Source organism: Gallinula chloropus (genome assembly GCF_964237585.1).
Source record: "Gallinula chloropus genome assembly, chromosome: 2".
NCBI classification, from domain to species: Eukaryota; Metazoa; Chordata; class Aves; order Gruiformes; family Rallidae; genus Gallinula; species Gallinula chloropus.
The window spans coordinates 65,345,681-65,365,642 of NC_140086.1; the positions used below are offsets into that span (position 1 = coordinate 65,345,681).

A 19,962-nucleotide genomic window follows, 5' to 3' on the forward strand; every position below is an offset into this window, starting at 1 on the left:
CAGGCATTGCCTGTCAGAACTCACCAAAAAAAAAAATAAATCTTTCTTCTTGGGAACATCCATGGTATCCTATTCCTTCTTTTGCTGCTACAGAACTAGAACTAGGTTTTCTTCTAGAGTCATAAACTTTAAGGATAGAAAGGACCAAGTATAATCTTGTGGTCATATCACCTCCGTATTAGACCACACAGAACCTCAGCCAATGTATTCCACATTGTATGCTGGAGCTACAGTACATCTTTGAAAAAAAGAAATCTTCATTTTTTTTACCAACAATCTTGTACAGTTTCAAAACAAACTCATGGAGAATGTAATCCTACAGACAATTAAGATATGCCATATTTCTAGATATTTCTAGTGGAGTTTTGGATTTGTTTTTTGGTTTTTTCTACTTATCTTTGAGAATTTTGTCATTTTCTGAAAGTGAACACTGTTTCTACTTTTCAAACATCTCTAATCCAGACAACTAGTGGTATGGTTATGTCAAAGGTATCTCTTCTCCCTCATTGGATTGTGCTGTTAAAATATCTCACATGAATGCACATTTTCCATACATTTTACAACGTCCTTCTGGAGTCTTTGCAATATTTAACATACCTTGAAGTGTAAATGGCCAAATTGAATGCATTACTTCAGTGATGGTTCCATCAGTACTATGCATTCCAGTTGTGTTTGACGTTCCCCTGGTTTTGTTTCAGAATATTAGTTTGCAAAATTTTGTTCTGGGAGGTCACGTTCAGCTGCGTATGTGCCATAGGGTCCAGGTCCTCTTTAGCATTGTCTCATGCCATTTGTTCCCCCTCAGACTCCAGGTGTGGCTTTGAAGCTTTATCTTGAATTTACAACCTCCAATTTGACTGTCTTTGGGGGAGTATTTTTAGAAGAGAGAAGATCTTGCAAAACAATTCAATGGAGTTTACCTAAGTGACCCACCCTTATCTTTATATACAAGACCGAAGCTGTGATTTGGTATTTTCATCTAGGTCATTCCCAATAGTACCAGGCCAAGAATAACACCACCCAAAAAGACAAACCCTATGACAAATCTTCACTTGCAATTATGTCTCTTGAGAACTGTCAGCTGAATTAGTTCTTAACTCACTTATAAACTGTGCAGAATTTGCATTCCACGTTGTATTTATGAGAATAGCATCCTGTTCTAACTCAAATGGAAGCTATTGCTTACCTTTATCAACCAAACAAATTCAAATATATTTCATTGAATCTTATTCATACAAGTGCCTTGACTGGCATTTAATTACTGGCATTTAATTACTAGCATTTCAGAACTGTATCCCACTTCATGATTCTGCCCAGTATCCATGTCAAACTGTCTATGCTAGGCTGGTCTGTACCATTCTCTTTACCCTTTTAAAAGTCTATGTTCAGTGTAAGGTTCCTCTTAGTGCTCTGGCATTCCCCAGTACTCCGCTGTCATTCCAGCAGCTGCCTTGTGATCAACAGAGCTGATGAAGACACTCAACCCTGTGGATTTGGACCCTTTAGTCCCTAAATAACTACAATTTCCTCTCCACTTGCCCTATGAAAATCCACCTAGGAGACTGGAACCATGGATACGCAAGGTGCATGGCTTATATATTTATACTGATTGGCTGGTCATTGCAAACAATAATGTGTAAAAGCTGATTATTTTTTTTTTTTTGCTTGCTGCTCCTTTGCTGAGGAAGCAAATTTAGGGTGGTTTCCCCAGTGACATATCGATTTCTGCAAAACTTCTAGGAATGTAATGACTTTCTCCAAATTAGATTGGAACCGGACAAAAGGGCATTGAATGACAGATGGACATAAAATGTCAAGTCTTGTCCAGAACTTCAAAATCAACTTAAATTGGTCATTGATTCTTTGGAGATCTTAAAGTCTGTTCTGTTAATGCTACTGAGTTCAGGTTTAAAATGTTCTGTTTTAATAGGGGCGTAATACAATTCCTCTACAGATATTTCTGGGCAACTGGGTAGTTTTTCAGTTCTCCCAGAGGTGATAGAATGACCAGAAGTGATGCCAGGCTGCCCTGGGACGTTCTGTGCTGCGTGTGCCACAGCTGCCGGCAGGCCTGGCTGAGCAGGTGCTCTGCCAGCCAGGGGCTGCCATGTCAGGGCAGGATTCCATCAGCAGCCTCGCACACGAACTGCTTGCTCCTAATTTCAAAGTACAGGTCAGAAATACTTTTTGGACACTTAGTTGCTGAGTGCTGAGTCAGTGAAGGTTGGTGTGGCTAGAAAGGAGACCACGCTCTGTCCCACCTGGCGATCTGGCATTACCTAAGTTACATGTCAAGGCAAATAAAAACGTTGGCAGCAGGGAATTTAAGGGAAGTTCTTGAAGTGATGGCGGGAACCTTTGGCTCTCTTTCATACGAGGAAACGTAACTTTTCTCTCGCGAGGAGCTCTCATCCCAGCTGCCCGGTACCACCCCCCCCCGCCGGACTGGGACAACTTCTCCTCCTCCGCCCCGGCCCCTTCCCGCACCCGAACTGGGCGCCCCGCACCGGGAGCTACAGAGGGAAATAAACATGAGGAAAATCGCCCGGAGCGCGGCGAAGACGGGGTGTGCGTGTGGCGGGCGGGGGTTGGGCCGTTCCCCGCCGAGGGGGGAGACTGGCGCGCCGGCTCCCGCCCAGCGTCCCGGGTCCGCAGCTGGCCGCGGCTCCCGTCTCTGCCACAGCCGTCACATGGTGAGAGGCCGCTGGCGCAGGGGGAGGAGGTGGGCTGTACGCGGCTGGGGGCGGCGGGACCAGCGGGAAGCGGAGGGCGGGGGCGCCCGCTGCCCCGGCGCCGAGTGGCAGGGAGGGCAGCGGGGGTGGAGGTTGCCGGGTCTCACGGGCAGCTGCCCCGCTGCTTTCGCTTTCGCTTCTCGGCGGGGGAGGCGAGGCGAAGGCAGGGCTGGGGCCTGGCGGAACCCCGGAATGCCCTGAGCTTGGTTCCTGCGGACGTGGCCGGCCGGTAGGAGCCCGCAGCGAGGAGGGGAGCGTCGGGTCCCACCTTCGACCCCCGGTTCCTGCCCCTCAGCCGGGCCGCAGCGGGGCTGCCGCCGGCTCACCTCGGCCTTGCGGGCCGCGGCCGCAGGCCAGGCCCTGCTGCCGCTGGCAGGCCCGCGCCCCTCGGCCGCCCCTCTCCCTGAGCCCGGGGTCTGGCTGGCACAGCGGGGGAGCTCGTCCTTCTCCCCCGCCCCTGCTGGGCTGCGGGGGCAGGAGGTGGTTTCTCGCCTCACCAGCGGCGGGGCGGCCCGAGGCTGGCCATCGCGGCGGAGCGGTGTGGGGTGCTCAGCGAGGGGGTGCCCCCGGGAGCGGCTGGGCGCGGGGGTCCCGGGCCGGGTGGCCGGGAGGGCCAGGCTGAACCATGCCAGAACTTGCCAGCGCAACTTGGGTTCAGAGGGGGAATAAAAACAACCCACAAAAGCGTAATGCGATATGTTGTTTAGTTCTGCAGTTCCCAGGCTTTTAAAAACATAGTTCAGGAAAAACAAGCGTAGCTCACTTGAATGCTTGATACAGACTCAAAGCCTTTACTTATTATTTACTCATGCTGCTTCTCTCTGCGTAGACCCCTGGCTTTCCAGGGGCTGAGGTGCAGGAAGGGTAGGCCTCTGACACCTGGGGGTTGCTGAGGTGAGACCAGAGGCTTAGTTGGATACTAAAAAGTAAGTGTAAGGGCTGTGATGGCAGCTCTACAGCCATCAACTCCTGCAGGTGTTGGTCTACTACAGACTTGCTCCACCGGTTCAGCTTTGGTCAGAAGAGTTCATGTGTTAGTCATTAGGTATTTTCTGCCCTTCTGCAGCTGACTTAAACATGTACAACCAATACAAACTGCCTGTCATCTGCTCTGATTTCTCAAAATAAGTACGTGCCCCTGCCATGTTTGGATCAAGTTTGTATTGCTGGGTGATCCACAAGCTCAGATCTACTAGGAACCACAGCCTGCTAGGTACAGCTGCTAATTCTGATTGTTCCATGGGAGATCTGCACTTTTTATTCCACCAAGTAGTTTCATGTGACTTTGTGAACACGCTGGGGCTGGTGACAGCACCTTATTTCAGCCTAACAAAGCTGTTTTCCTTTGGGTTCCTTTATAGCCAAAGGAGCAAGGTGTAGTTCAGACTCAAAGCGCGATTTGGCTGTAGCTCACCACAGGAGTGTGTTCCTTGCTAACTACAGCCCTCAGCTGAGGGTGACTCTTTGTCACTGCAATTTTGGGGCTAGTACTTAGTCTAAGAACTGTTCAGGGTTACCTTAGTGAGTAAGCTGTTGCATGTCTCTATTCCAGCATCTGTATTTGTAATTTATTTAGTTTACATGGACAAAAGGAAAAGCTTTTTGCCTTACAACCCTTAAAAACAAGGCATCTATGCTGGAAGTACCTTTTCTATTGGCAGTGGTTGTCTAAAGGGTCATCAGTGAGTTAAAATAAAATTGGAGTGTTACATGGTGTTTCTCTGGGCAAGCAGAACTCTTCAGGATATTTTGCATTTTTCCTAACGTATTTGAATGGAAAACACTGGGCAGTTTAACAGAAGTTAATGACTGTTGCATTTGATGTGCATTAACAGCATTTCCTAAAATGTGTAATATGAGTGCATTTTCATACATGGGAAGAATTTTACTTCTGATTGACTGGATATACGTGACTCTGTGCCTTCTGTGCACTGCCACAAAGTAAGGGGAGAATTTGTTTTAGTGTCACAATTAAATCCACACTTTCACTGTTTGGAATGGGATGTCTTAAGATGCTTTTACCCCTTACAATTATTTGATTTAGACAGCGAAACAAGATAGCATTTGCTGGTTGGACCTTCTAAAGCTGAAAGAGGAAGTGATCTGTTTTTCAAAAAAAATTGTTTGCTTTATGTACCTGTTTATTTGTTAAAGCAAATATGAAATACATGGGTCTCCTCTGGTTCTTTGGCTCTGTTGCTTACAAACAGGAGTGTGTCAGCTCACCCTTTATGAAGGTATATACTTATTTAATTTCAAGGTCACATGGCAAAGAAACTGGATAAGTAATTTTTCCCTGTCTTGGATAGTAAGAGTCATAGATTATTTTCATATTGACTGCAGATACCAAGTTAATGGTATTATTTTATGGTAATTTTATTTCAGAATAAAAGTTGCAGTTTGGGGCCAGTCTCCAGAAATACAGCCATTAAGAAGGGACATTACATATCATTTTTGTCACCACCTAGTGCTTTGATAACGCTGCTACAATATGCTTTGGATACATCTTTTCTGTTAACACAGTTGACTGAAAATTGTCCTGCATCTGGGTCTTGATCACTTCTGGATAAGGGTCATTGCTGTCACTGAAATGTAATTGAATTTTGATGTGTGAATTTTTAATGTTAAAATGGGAAGTATTTCACTCAGACACTACCCCCTCATAGGCCTGTAGCATCAGCTTTTGAAAAGACAAGGTTCTGTAATTTCTTTGTTTATCAAAACATCTTGCACAGTGAATATAATAAAGGACAGTTAATTACAAATTGTTTTATCTAACTTTTTAAATTACTGATTTAATGATAGGACATTCCCTTGGGCTTGTTTGCTCAAGCTGAAATTTATTTTAGAGAATCAGAGTCGTGTATTCTGGTCTCAGGGAACCTGAGGTTTTGTTGTGCTTGGAGCTTGGTGAATGACTGTAGGAAGGATGTCCAAGGCCCTGTTCAAGTGACAGTCCTGTACAGAAGCAGTCAGAAAGGGAAGGTGATCTGAATGGCACCCTCTGAGAGAGGGCTCAGAACTTCTGCAGGTTTGTGTACACGCTGACTGCAGTTCAGATCCAAGGACAGAGACAAAACGATCTTCTTCAAAAGCTGGAATTGGGAGCGGTGGTTTTTTATATGCCTGGGGAGAATGGTTGATAGCCTGCACAGGGTTGGTACTCAGAGGGATCTTGATGGGAACGGGCTGATGTGAACCTCATAAATTCCAGCAAAGGCAACAAGAAAGCCCTGCATCTGGGATGGGATAGCCTGAGGACTGCAGCAGGCTGTGGGGAGGCCTGATGGAGAGCAGCCTTTCAGAAAAGGACCTGTGGGTGGTGGTGGACCACAGGCCAAATATGAGTCTGAGTGTGCTGTTGCAGTGCAGGACGACCTCATTGTGGGCTGTATTACTAAGTGTGGCTGAAGGGGAGCAGGATGAGGAAGTGACTCTTCCCCTCTATTTGGCATCTCTAAGACTAGGAGGCAGTTTAGGGTCTGGAGCACTCGAATGCAAGGAGAACAAGAGGGGGAGTTATTTAAGGTGAAATCTCACTGCAGTGTGTGGGAAGGTATAAAGCCAGGCTGCTCTTGAAGGTGGCTGACAGTGAGATGAGAGGCAGCAAACACAAGCTGGTTTAACTACAACAGAGGGTTTTTTGCATGTACTTTTCTTGGTTGGTTTTAACCTGAAGAATGGTCAGACACTGATGAGTCTAATGAGTGTGTGGAGGTGTTAGAACACAAGGACCTCTGCAACCACATCTAATTCAGTTTGTATTGGATGGTCTACGAAAATCTCTTCCAACTTGGCCTGTTGTTCTGTGATTACACTAAAACCCAGGCATTTATAGCTTTGAAAATTAATTGTTAAAGTTATGCTTAGGGAAATACAAACCAAATAAAGTATGCAAGAAACCTTAGCTATCCTTAAAATTGCACCTGGAATGAACATACAGTCATCACAAAAACTTGTAATGTTATTTACATAAACTTTTAAAAAATATGCCTTATTGGTAATTTACAGCTTAGAATTTCTGTTACAAAAGCTACTGTACTGTTTGAGAGAACATTAAGGAGACCTGATGAGATTGTAAGGAGTTTCTGTCTTTCATAGTTTCTCACACTTGATTGTGTTGTGAAATTTAGGCAGCAGTGCCTTAAGGACACTCACAGACACGGTTGTGAAAGCTAGTTTACCATCTGGGAATTTTTAAGGAGAAGAAAATGACTATCCAGAGCCCCACATGAAGCCAAATCTTTGAATTTAAACCAGTTGCTTATTCAGATTACCCACTCAAGACATGGGGGGACCTTGGTTACAGTAACTCTGCTCGCACAGTGGTTTGGTTTTGACATCATCTCAACTATTGATTTCAACTCTTACAAGTCTCTGGATGTCATTAAAGATTAGGTACAAAGTTACGATGAGTTTCACTTAGTCTTGGCTGTGTTTGTTCTAACACAGAATGGGCTTCCCTGGTTTTCTGTGTGTTCATTTTGCATGTCAAGTTTGAACAATTCATGTCATTGCTTCTTCAGGATGATTCAGTATTAAAGAGAAGCATGACATGGCTCCTAAATAACTTTCAGGAACCAATTTTTAATTAATTCTAGCTCATAAACTCATGGATTAGCATATAAACCATCAGGAAATTGTTTGTTTGGAGAGGAGGCACTGCAGTTTGGAGTATGATGCTTTTTATCTTTTGCTCATTGAAAAAAAACCCCAACCAAATACCACCAACCTGTTGTTAGCTGAAAATGGACTTAAATAAAAGTTGCTCTTTCAAAATTGTTAGTGACCATACTGACCAAGGTATAATAAAAGAACTGATGCATTTGATATCATTTTGCATATAAGTGTACTATTATCAGAGTGATGGAAAGAGTAAATCAACACAAAAGGACTAAAGTTTGTTTTACATCCTGAAAAATGTGTGTATGACCACTCACTGCATATTTATTTTGAGATTTGGCCAAATAACTATTAGTATGAAATGTGTTGGGCTAGAAGGGAATCTGTAAAGACTGCTCCATAGTATCTCTGTGATTTGAAGTGGGGATGATTTAGCAGTGTCTGCAAAGTAGTGATGACTGCGAAGCCAGTGAATGAAATAATTTCCTTCTGAGGTTCTGAAAAAGGAAAAGGTGTTTCAGTGAAACCCCAGAGACTGATGACCTCTGACTTGTTCTCCTCTTGGTAAATACTCATTTTTCCAGTTTTCCATTTCCTTGTGGGTGGGAAAGATAAAGGAGGAGAGTACATTTTTAGACTTTGTTTTATTTGCAGCTGTGTTGGGAAAGGTGAGTAATCAGGGACTGTTTTCCCCTGGAAAGCCAGTTCTTTGCCAGAAGTGCTTTTCCCCTTTCTCACTGGCCTGATTTCTCACTTGGCTTCTTTGAAGGAGAGGGAGATTTGTACGTATCCTCCCTGCAGCTTACAACTGAGGGCTGTGGCTGAGCTTGAGCTGGTTCAAAGACCCAGTGCTATCAACTGGTGTCTGCCTTCAAGTGCTCTCTGCCCGCAGGAATCACAGGTCTCAGCAGAATGTCAGCACCCTCCTTCCACACTTTCACACCATAGTTAGATGTGAGAAAAAGGTCTAATTTCACTGTTAATATGTTTGCCTGCATGAAAAACAGGATTATTTTTTTTCTTTAAATCTGTTACATTCTGCTGTGCCTCATCCTTACCACATGGAATATGGTAGTTTAATTAATTTAAATTAGTTTGATTACTGGAAGAGGAAAATCAGGGAAAGCCACCTGATGCAGTTGATGCTGTAGTACAGGTACTTCCGTATAACCGAGTCAGCATGTATCTTTTTACTGACTTTCTCATAAGTGTCTGCAGTTCAACTTCTTGATTTTGTTAAGAAAGGACCAAGAGAAAGAAAATCTCATTTAAATAACCTGTTTATACAGTGTTATTTCTCCTTGTGTGCATCCAGCGTAATAGAATTTCTTTACGTTGCTCGTATTCTCTGTAGATAAACCCTATTATGTAGAGATCACAGAATCATTAGGGTTGGAAAAGATCTCCAAGATCAACTAGTCCAACCGTCCCCCCCCCACCTGTATTACCAACACATGTCCTGAAGTACCTCATCCAACCTTTCTTTGAACACCCTGAGGGACGGTGACTCCACCAACAACCTGGGCAACCCATTCCAATGCCTGACCGCTCGTTCTGAGCGATTTCTCCCAATTTCTGACCTGAACCTCCCCTGGCACAACTTGCAGCCATTCCCCCTTGTCCTGTTGCTCCTTATCTTTGAGAAGAGGCTGATCCCCAGCTCACCACAACCTCCTTTCAGGCAGTTGTAGAGAGCAATAAGGTTTCACCTGAGTCTCTTCTTCTCCAGGCCAAATAGTCCCAGCTCCCTCAGCCACTCCTCATAGGTTCTACATATCTTTCTTTTAGAGAAGTGAAACCTCAAATTTATGGTTTATGCATAGTCAGGGAGCAGATTCAGACTGCTTGTGTACCTGCCAGTCCTGCAAACATTTCAGCAACCTGTTTAAACCTCTTGCTGGCTGATGCCTTAGTGTTTTCAGTAGGGGACAAATGCACTTTGGAGGACAAATCTCCATTCAGGAGCTCTTAATCTTTCTACGAAATGGACTTCCAAAATTAATTTTATTTTGGTGTCTTTTAAGGACATGTTTTGCAATCTTTAGGATGATTCAGAATGTAAATTGGCAAAACTTGAATTCTGATCAAGCAAAGCATCTAATTGGATGTTTTTTTCTATTGTGAAGTATGTTTGCCTCTGCCTTAATTATTTAGCTAATCATTAGTATCAAGTTCTATCTATGAAAAATGATCCCCAAAGCCTGCAAATAAATGGAAATAATGCATTTAAATTCAAACACAGCATCCAGAATTTAAGTAGTTAATGCTACTCAACCGTGGGTTTGGAATAGATGTGATTACTGGAAAGACTTGTTTACCTTAGTTTGCTTTCTTTTAAAAAGTGGTTCTAAATGACAGTATTTTTGTAAGCCTGTAATTCTTTCTTTTTTAGGGGTTTCTACCTTGGTGAAGGTATACTGGACAAGTGTTAACTTGCAAGCTGCTTTTAGGATGTCTGAAGATAATGAAAAAGTTAAACTCCGTCGAATTGAACCTGCTGTTCAGAAATTTATTAAAGTGGCAATTCCTACGGATTTGGAAAGGTTAAGAAAACACCAAATAAATATTGAGAAGGTCAGTGTTCACTTTTTACTAATATGTTGTTTTGTTGTTGGTTTTTTTTTTTTTACAGTATAGAAGGAATTATGCTGGAAGATTATGTAAAAATTTTGACAGAAAGCTGATCATGAAATGCTTTAATTCAAATTTGGTTGAAAATGATACTCCTGTATTGTCTGGTAATTTGGTGTGTACAAACACCTTTACATTTGGAGTAGCCAGTCAAGTGCAGAGTGAGAAACATTACTGTGTTAAAAAGTTCTTGTAAGAAAAGCAGCCTAATATTTTTACTTTGTCACAGTGATTTGTTGCCAACTATTCTGAGCAATTTACTGTTTATCCCTATCTTTTTTGCTATATATTTTTAGACTGTGTTAAGAGAATTAGAGAGATTGCATTATTTTAAGTAAACAGAAAAAGAATTGCGTCAAAATGGTAGTATATTTATATTCTTCTTGTTGACATTAGCTCACACTTGACCATGAAACTGTATGTTTCCAAGTTGGATTTGTGCATGTGCTGTGGCAGTGTCTGTGCTGGTAAGATAAACACACGTGAAGTGGCCTATGTCTGTATTATTAAACCCTTGTATTCTGCCAGACAGGGTGGCTGTTTCCACGCTGCTCAAGGGGAAAGGCCTCTGTTCTGTGTTCATAACTCCTCAGCTGTTCTTAGGGGCTCTATGTGAGAGCGCAGTATGGCCTGGCCAGGGACAGTTCTAATAACTTCACAGTGCAGATGGTGACCAGATTTCAGACTTGAAGCATCCTCAGTCTCTGTTTATTAGTATAGATATAGCCTGTGGAAAACAGAGGAACTGGTTTGTTGAGGAAGGTGGTAGGAGATGTACTAGAACAGGTGACACCAATAAAAAAATAAGAATCACTGGCTCAGAGGCAAACTTGCAGTGATAATATCAAGCAGCACTGGGGATTTGGAAATGACCGCGTAAGAACTCTTTAGAAAAACATGCATTTGACTTGGCTTATTCACAGTGTTTAAAATCAAGTAGACATGAAAATATGGATGGTGTAAAATAACAGTGTACGTTTTTTAACATGTTGGGAAAGAATGAAGAAATTGAAGAAAGCAGGTGAACATGATCTTGGTTTCCTGAAAGGTACCTGTAATATATTATTGAGACTGTTTTGCGTTTTGCTGATGCCATTTGTTCACAACTTTTACCGTAACTTTTCTGTTACTTTACCAAGTGGGTAACCTTTTGGAATGAAATTTTCCATCCTAGGTTTCTGCCTCAAGCGGTTTGGGGATGGGAGAGGAGGAAAAAATAAATCCATGCTTTTGTTTCTGAGAAGATAGTCAGGAAATAACATGCTGTTCAAGTAATATTAATTTATTTTAATAAGAAATGCATAGTTTAATTCATAGCAAGTGATGGATAGCTTAGTGATAATTTCAGAGCAGTGACATGTATTGGAACATTAGAGATGTTTTTGTAGTGTGGGCTTTGTCCAGACTGTACACTTTGCTGTGCCTGAAAAATCTGCTGGTTTTTGGCCAAGAGGTATGATTCCAGGGGATGGGGGAGGAAACAAAAAGGAATAAAGAGGTTTCTAGGTACTCAGTAGATCCTGGTTGAACTTCACCAGCTGAGCGTTGCTAAAGATTTACCTGACACTAAGGCATGTTCCTGTGCTTATACATTAGCAGAACTCATTCCTGGAGTTGCTAATTTGATGGGTCCTGAATCTGGGAATTATTTTTCTGAGTTTCTACCATTTCATTCTCTTGCTTTCACTTACTTGTTTGCAAGAGGAGGACACCCTTCCTGGTTCATGTAATTAAAGAATTGGATGGGGGAGCTAGTGAAAAATTGCCTCAGATAGGAGATCTCAGTGCAGAATGGTGACTGACCATGGCACGACAGAAAAACTGGGAAAGAAGAAGTCCTTGGAGTGCTGGGAGTAATGATGAGAGATAATAGTTTGACCCTTTCCTGGTAAGGGTGTGATGAGGGGACAGGAAGCATATGAACTGCAGTATTCCCAAACTGAAAAGTGTATTGATGTAATATTTGCTTGAAAGAGTAACTTCATGAGATGACCTATTTTTTTGGTCACAGGATGCTGCTTACTCTGTTATTCCATATTTGTGTAATTAATTACATCACCTAGTTGCCAGCTGATTCAGCTTTTTTTTTTTTTTTTGCCTTGGAATCTGCCAGTTTCCCACAGTGGTGTGCTTAGCAGGCAGGAGCAGCTTTCTGTTCTCCAGCTTCTCCCACAAACAACAGTTAGTTGAGTTGCTCTGCACCATAGCCAGAGTACAGAGGAGTCAGTATGGGCTTGCTCTTGGGTGAGATGATGGGGAGGGAAAGGAGCCTCAACTGTTTAATTGCCCTGGAGAGGTGCACAGCTTCCAGGGATCAATAGATACTTGTCTCTGCGCATGGCCAGAGCCTATCAGTGGCCATAGAGCTGGTTAAGGGCAAATAGTGAAGAATTACACAGAACAGGACAGGATTCAGAGGTACCTACAGGAGACCATTGTATTAAAAGCTTTCCTTGCAAGCTGTTTCATTCAAGTTGAGACAGTCTTGGTAGCTAGATTGTTCCTTTATTTCTCTAACCAGAAATTGCACAACTGCTCAGAGAAGTAACATGCATTTGTCATACTTCACCAAGAGGGATTTCTTGGTTGCAGAGAGGGAGAGTTTTTCATCTGTAGTTGGCTTAAAACAATGTTTAAAATTCTATCTTCAGGCCAGCACTCCAGTTAACTCCAAAGCGTGGAGCAGCAATGCATACCATTCTTCAGAGTCCTGGGGAAGGCACCCAGAAATGAAGGGATGCAGTTAAATACCTGCAAGAGGGTGGCATGAAAGCTACAGCTTTGCCTGAGAGGGGGAAACGGGTGGTGACTGGAAAAAGGTAGTTTGGTGATAGGAGGGCAGAGCTGACCTGCTGGTACAGAATGGGAAGTGATTAGCAGGGCATATTAGTAGTACACAGATGATGTTGTTGCATTCTCAAGGTAAAGATAAGCTTTTAGGATGTGCTTAAGGTCTAATTAGGGAGAGATGATAGGTGTAACTGTTACAGTACTTGAATTTTTCTGGAAGACTATTACTCTGTACAGTTAAATAGATTGTTTCCTTGGTGTTGTCCATATATGTGAACTCTCCCCCCACTTAGGATGTGTCAACACACAAAAGGCTTGGGTGCTGCAGTGAGAAACAGGTTCACCAAGAGGGATTTTTTGGTTGCAGAGAGGTAGAGTTAGAGATCAGTTACAGTGCTGTGTGGCACTTAACCACTGTGAGAGATGATCTTGGGAGTTGCTGCATTTTGCAGAACCTGGTCAGTGAGGTGGGGTGGCCAGTTACCAGTTGATTCTGCTGAAGATCTTCTATGTATTTAGACAAGGAATAAGTATACTGTATCTAACCAGATAGTGTTACCATGCTGTCAGAGGAGGAGTGAAATATGTTCCACTTAATCAGCCATGTGTTGGTCAACTGTAAGTCTTTATTAAAGTCCAGCAACTCAAACTTGAGTCAAGCATTCCTGTTTGCAGGCAGAAGGGAAGGTTGTTGTGAGGGTAGTTTTCTGTGTCCAGAAGAAAGTGAAGAAAACAGTAGCACTCTGGGTGAAATGAATCTTTAGTTTAGTTCTGATTTAACTCTTTGGTCAAAGTATTGTCAGAGAAACTCATTCTTAGCCAGAGTTTGCTTGTAGGCAGTACAAACTGCAGCATCTCTGTAATGGCACTCAGGGACTGTGCTGAAATACCAGGATGCTTTATTGAGTTGTATTGTATATTCTGAATGTAAGCATCCCATGCAGTCTGAAGGTATCTAGTTTGAACATTTCTTTAGAGTTTCAGGTTGTTGGTAGTGAGGTGAATGATTTGTTCAGTCAAACAATACAATTTACATATCAGAAAAGTCCTTAAATCATTGTGAACATAGTTCTTTACAGTGTTAGCTGTGTTTCCTCTAGAACAAGGCTTTTATGGAAGCAAGAAGTGGGAGCAACATTTAGTACAGATTTGCCTTTTGGATTTTAGAATGCCATTAAAAATTTCTGCATCCCTAGAAAGTGTAAGTCCTGGCAGATTTAATATTTGAATTAGTAATTAGCAGAATTGTTAGAAACAAGTAACTATGGATAAAACCTTCGAATAAACAATGGGTAACTGTACCAGAAGGTGTTCAGCTGTACTGAAGGCTTTAGAACTTCTGTGTATTGACAAAAAACGTAAGACATGAATGTTTCTGAGAAGTAATACATCTGAGTATAAAAATAGGCCCTAAATGCCAGATTATTTTAAAAGTCTGCACTCAGTGCAATGTTTTTGAAATTTGAAAGTTTCTTTTCTTTCTTTTTTTTTTTACTTTTCTGGCTGTTTGAATATATAAATATTCAAACATTTATTGATTTATGAGAAGGTGAGAATAAAAACATGGTGAATCTGAGTTTGAAATCTGTCACTCTTAGATAGTTTTAGTTTATCAGAACACTAGCAGTAGTTTGGTTGAAATGTTTCCATGATCATTTACATTTTTACATCTTTTGCATGCATTTTAGCCATAACAAATGTGTTAGAGTAGTTATGTGAGCTGTCAGCATCAGCAGCTTAAATGGTTTTCTCTGAAATACTTTTTGTAAAATTAACTTTCAGCCATGTAAACCAAACATCCCTAGAGGTAAAGGGATAATTTTGTAGACTCTGGTGCTGTTTGTTTTAGAGGCTACTTTTAAGCAAAAATCACTAATTATGTCAAATTGCTTAGAGCAGCAACATTATTTACTTATGATGAAGCCAATATCTCTAACCTCATTTCATGAATATTGATTTAAACCTTAGGTTCCAGAGATAGTCCAAACAATTAATCTACTAAATCACTGTTTGAAGAAACTATAAAATCAATATATAATGAAATTTGACCTTGAGTACACCTTTTCAGAGGAAGTGGCTACCATAAATCCATCATCATTGCATGGCTTCTCAACTATTTGAAAGTCCAACTTTCTATTTGACAGTATTGAAGACTTCAAATTTACATTCTTTAGAAATCAGTACTCTATACTTAATTTTTATTTTCTTACAGTGTTTTCCCTAAAGAGTTCTTGCTTTCTAAAACATGTTCAGTGAATTGGATGGCCCTTCACTCCAAAGAGGGAATAAAATGCATGCTTATCCAAGAGTTAGAACTTTCTGTTAGCTCCTCTTAGATGAAAGCAATTGTCAGGGTACTACAGGAAGGTGGAGATTTTGGCATGCTGCCCTAACTTTGTTGGTGACAGGCAACAATCCTTAAAGAGTAAAAAAAGTTCTCTAAGACCCAGACTCCTTTTCTCTATTGCTCTTGGTTTTGATTTTGTTTCCCATGACTGTGTCGAGCTTAAAGGATGTTTGCAAGACACTTTTGACCTTTTTTTTGTGATGGAAAGATACATAAACGTGACACAAAATGAGAAGTTAAGATACATGGATCTTGCTGCAGTCTTTGTCAGAATGCCTACTTTTGTATAAGGCATTGATTGTGTAATTTTTAGAAATGCTGGTGAGCAGCACCTGCTACACATTTAATGCAGGCATGTTATCAGAAGCTTTGAGTTCGCTTCATGTCCATTGGGTACTTCCAAGGAGAAATAGAAGGGATCCAAGGCATAAGCACAAAGGTGCCTTTCTAATGAGAGTTCTTTAAAGAAAATGGGACAAAGTGGAAAATAGATTTTTTTTCTAGGAGTAATGTTATTTTTGTGTAATACAAACGATTTGGGTATAGCACAGTTATGTTTAAATATCTTAGACTCATGGAAACATAGAATGGGTTGGGTTGAAAGGTCATCTATTTGAGTTGAAGGTCATCTAGTTCTGCACCAACATGAGGAAGAACTTTTTCACAGTGAGGGTGACAGAGCCCTGGCACAGGCTGCCCAGAGGGGTTGTGGAGTCTCCTTCTCTGGAGATATTCAAGACCTGTCTGGATGCCTGCCTGTGTGGCCTGTCCTAAGGAACCTGCTTTGGCAGGGAGTTGGACCCAATGATCTCTGGAGGTGCCTTCCAGCCCTTACAGTTCTGTGAATATATGTAAAATTCTGTGAACTCTGTTAATGAAAACAATGTCAATACCATTTCTCTTCCAAGTTTGCTATCCTTGTGTCACCCAGAGCAAACGTTGCCCTGGAGTGTGGCCTACTTCATGCTGAGTGACAAAGAGTAGTCAGCAAGGAAGGATTCTCTGGCCACATTCATGTCAGTGCTTTGGGTGTATTAAGTCATAGGATTCTTTGAGCTCGTCACTAGCATACTAGGAATTTCAAAGCAAAGTAGTAAAACTTCTAAATATATAAAGCAATAAAATGTGTTGAGCATTTCTAGTAGAAGTTGTAGACAGCACTAAAGATTTCCTGAGGATTTCTTCTTGTTCTTCTGAACTGGAAAACGGGATATTTTTAATTGTTCAGTATGTGGACAGTTGTCATGGTCATCTGAATTAGAACGGATAATTTTTCCTCAAACCCCTCCTGCTCCTCCCTCAGAAGTTACTGTTTCACTACTCTTTCAGGGGCGACTGAGTTGGAAGATTTAATGTTGATACAGATAAATGTTTTTGTCCATTTACTCTTAAATCATAGAATACCAGGTTGGACCAAAACTGAACACAGTATTCGAGGTGTGGCCTGACAAGTGCTAAATAGAGTGCAATAATGACGACTTCATTTCTTCTGATGATCCCCATGTTGATGCATCGCAGTGTCTTGTTGGCTTTCTTGGCCACTGCAGCAGACTGTTCACCTATATTGGGCTTGTTGTTCACCAGGACCCTCAGATCCCTTTCCCCAGAGCTGCTCTCCACCCAGATGGATCTCAGTCTGTACCCTTGGATTATGTGTTCCCTGGTGCAAGACCTTATACTTGTCCTTGTTGAACCTTATAAGGTTCTTGTTAGCCCACTCTTCCAGCCTGTCCAGGTGGGAGAGCCACCCTGCAATGATTTGAGCAGTGGCAATGACTTTAGTGGCATAATTTATGCAGAAATTGCTAGTTTCCTGGAAAAAAAAAAAACAACACTTGAATCTGGCAGTTGAAAAGGAAACCATTTCTCTTCCATAGCACTACAAAATCCCAACACAAAAGAACTTTTTTCTCTGAAAGTAAGAAGTAAATTCTGATTTCTTGTTATATTCGTGGAAACGGAGTAATTTCTGACCCTTATTGCTCTAATTTCTAAGATTAAGAAAATAATGAAACATCTAGACTGTGGATATAGTTTTTATCGGTACCAAAGCATGCCAAGATACATCAGAAATAATGTTAAGTATTTTTTTTTTGTATTTAAACAATTTAAAATAATTTTTTAATGTTGCCTGGCAGTTTAAATACCTTCTTTGATGGTTTCAGCACCTGTTCCAATAATCACAGCTTCTATTTCTCTATATTATTTTACTGCTCTTTTTTGTGATAATGCCTCTGTATTATTTATGTCAACTGCCAGTAGCAAGAATTGATTTATTTTAACAATGAAAAAGTTTCTGTGTGATAATATGTAGTGGTTTTGCAAAACCTGTTCTCTGCTACTGGAGTAGTTTCCCTAGAAAGTGCCGTATGGATAGTTTCCCACTGAAGTTAGTGAAGCCTTGTGCAGGTGCTAATTTTGCTCTGATAGTTCTCATAACCATATTTGTAACTGTGTAGAAATGGTAAATATAAATGTGGACAGGGGTGCAATGAATGCAACGCTCTCTGTAAATAATACCAGGTACATTGTTGTCCTGTATGGCCAGTACTGCGTATCCCTGTGCCATTCCATTTTCCTCCTCCTGCCCTTTGTTTTATTGACCACCAAGTGGTTTGTGACACAGCAGTACCAGGATGTTACAATTCCTTGATTGTTGATAAAAACTGTTGCTGAAACTGAAATTGTTATCTGCAGTTCTGTAAAATACATTGTGCAGAATTATTCACAAAATATATTGACATTTACCTGTTAATTTTGCAGTGGAAATGCCAATGACTCATCTTCTTTGCTGTCAATTTTGGGAAATTAAGGTGATGACCTACTGAAGATTCTTCTTTTCTTGGTTTTTTTTTCTTCTGTATAGCCAGTTGGTAAAAACAGTAATTATATGGAGTTACATATGGAGCAATTATTATTTCCCTTTATTTTAGTATCAGAGATGCAGGCTCTGGGACAGATTGCACGATGAGCACATTAACGCAGGACGGACAGTTCAGGTAAGGATATTCAAATGACTGTGATATTAATGCAATTAAATTATATACATAGTACTAGTTACCTCAGGGATGGCTATTCAGAGATGTGTGTTTGACAAGTACCTGGCATTGCTTTGCTTTGTTTAAAAGGTAGGGATTTCCTAATTGTGTCCCATGAGGCAAACAACTGAAATGTTTCAGGATTCTGTAACAAACAGAAGCTGGGAGACTCTGGTCTTTTGCAGACAGGAATTGCAGTAAGTGATACTGTTAATTTTAAAGCATTGTGAGATGCATAACGTCACCAACAGAGGAAACACCAGACATAGGTGTCAGCATGGCATCATCTCATTGACTTCGTGCGTAGTCACCCCTAACTCAGCACACCGGGAATTTCCCCTCTGTTTCCAAAGAAAATGTGTTGATGAAAATGCTGCAGTGGCTTAATGCTCAGCATCAGCCTCCACACAGGGGAGACTCACACAGCCCAAGGACACCGTCAGTGCAGACCACAAAGTTTGCTGACACAGATGTGCCAGCTAATAGTGACACAGTACTACCAAAACTGGGGGGACAGACGTATTTTTTGCCAGCAGAAAAGGCTTCTTCTGTTGGGTTTCATAGGTGGTGTTCAGAGAAGGAGCATGGCTTTGTTACTAGAACAAATAAGTTGTGACCCAAGTTGCATCAAGATGAGTGTGCTTTGCCAGCAGCAGTAGCACAGTCCCAAACTGCTGTATTTTGTAATTCTAATACTGGAACTTCCTGTGTTCCTTGCAGTGTCTTAAAGACGTCTCTGGGAAATTAGACTGGGCTGAAAATGAAAACAACTCAGAACTTACTCCTGATTGAACAACAGTATCAGGCAGTAGGCAGAGCTGGAGTTTCATGTATTTTTTGAGGAACTGAAGGTGTTAGCCATTTTAAGATCTTAGATTATAAGAAATTATATATGAAATCAATTTGATTTTTCTATTATTTGGTGGTTTGAATGTTTATCTTGATTTTTCACCAAGCATTTTTGAAATTTGAATATGAAGTAAGAGTTTTCTTAGTATTGAAAGAGTCTTCGTACAGTGAAAGTCCTGTTAAAGCAGTGGCATTCTAACAGGTGTGGTGTAGTAAGCATGTGTTTGCTTATGTCTGTGCTCTAATCTGTTTTCATATCTGAGGGGTAGGAAGGGTTCCCTTGGAATGCTTTATCATCAGTATCGCTTGTTTAGCAAGACAAAATCTGTTAATAATTAGAGAAAAACTACTCATGTTGAAGATGATGGTTTTTAATACAGTTAGTGCTTTAGTAATAATTGTCTTTAGAAACATACCTAAAGCCTGCCACTTTTATTTTCAGCAAAATATATAATTTCTTATATTTTATTTAAAGCTTACTGCTTTCAGATCCAGATGCAACTTATACATTCTGATACCCAGAGAACAGAATAAGTATCTGGGTTCATGCAAGAAGAGTAGAGTAGCTCTTTGTTTTAATTAAATAGTTAGGAGTCTGGAGTACTTGATAATAAATTATATGACATGTAGAATGTGTTTGCTGTAAGCTGTTTAAATGTTTACCAATGGACTTGTGATCTGTTTGTTTGCGAAGAAATCAGATTAATTATTGTGATACCAAATGTTCTCTGCAGCACACACTTTGCTCTCAAAATTAGATGTTGTAAAAATACATTAGGAATCCCTAAGTCAATATTGACCCAAGGCATCCGCCACAGGTTTTAGACAAATATATGCACAGCCACTCTACATTTAATCCATGTGCACATAATTAGCCATTTTTCTGAATTTTCAGTTTACCCAGAATAATTACTTCTGTTGTACTTTTGGCGATGGTCAAAATTATAATAGA

At 41.0% G+C, this 19,962-nt stretch overlaps 1 protein-coding gene across 1 annotated transcript in view; it reads left to right on the top strand.

Moving 5' to 3' along the window:
- Positions 1–2,531: 2,531 nt before the first annotated feature.
- STX17 (syntaxin 17) overlaps positions 2,532–19,962 on the top strand; it is a gene marked incomplete at both ends in the record, with an annotated part of 29,864 nt that continues 12,433 nt past the window's right edge. The window contains 6 exon segments of the mRNA XM_084279875.1: positions 2,532–2,575; positions 2,577–2,619; positions 2,621–2,693; positions 4,094–4,188; positions 9,750–9,929; positions 18,057–18,122. Coding sequence (XP_084136001.1) covers positions 2,532–2,575; positions 2,577–2,619; positions 2,621–2,693; positions 4,094–4,188; positions 9,750–9,929; positions 18,057–18,122 — 501 coding nt within the window.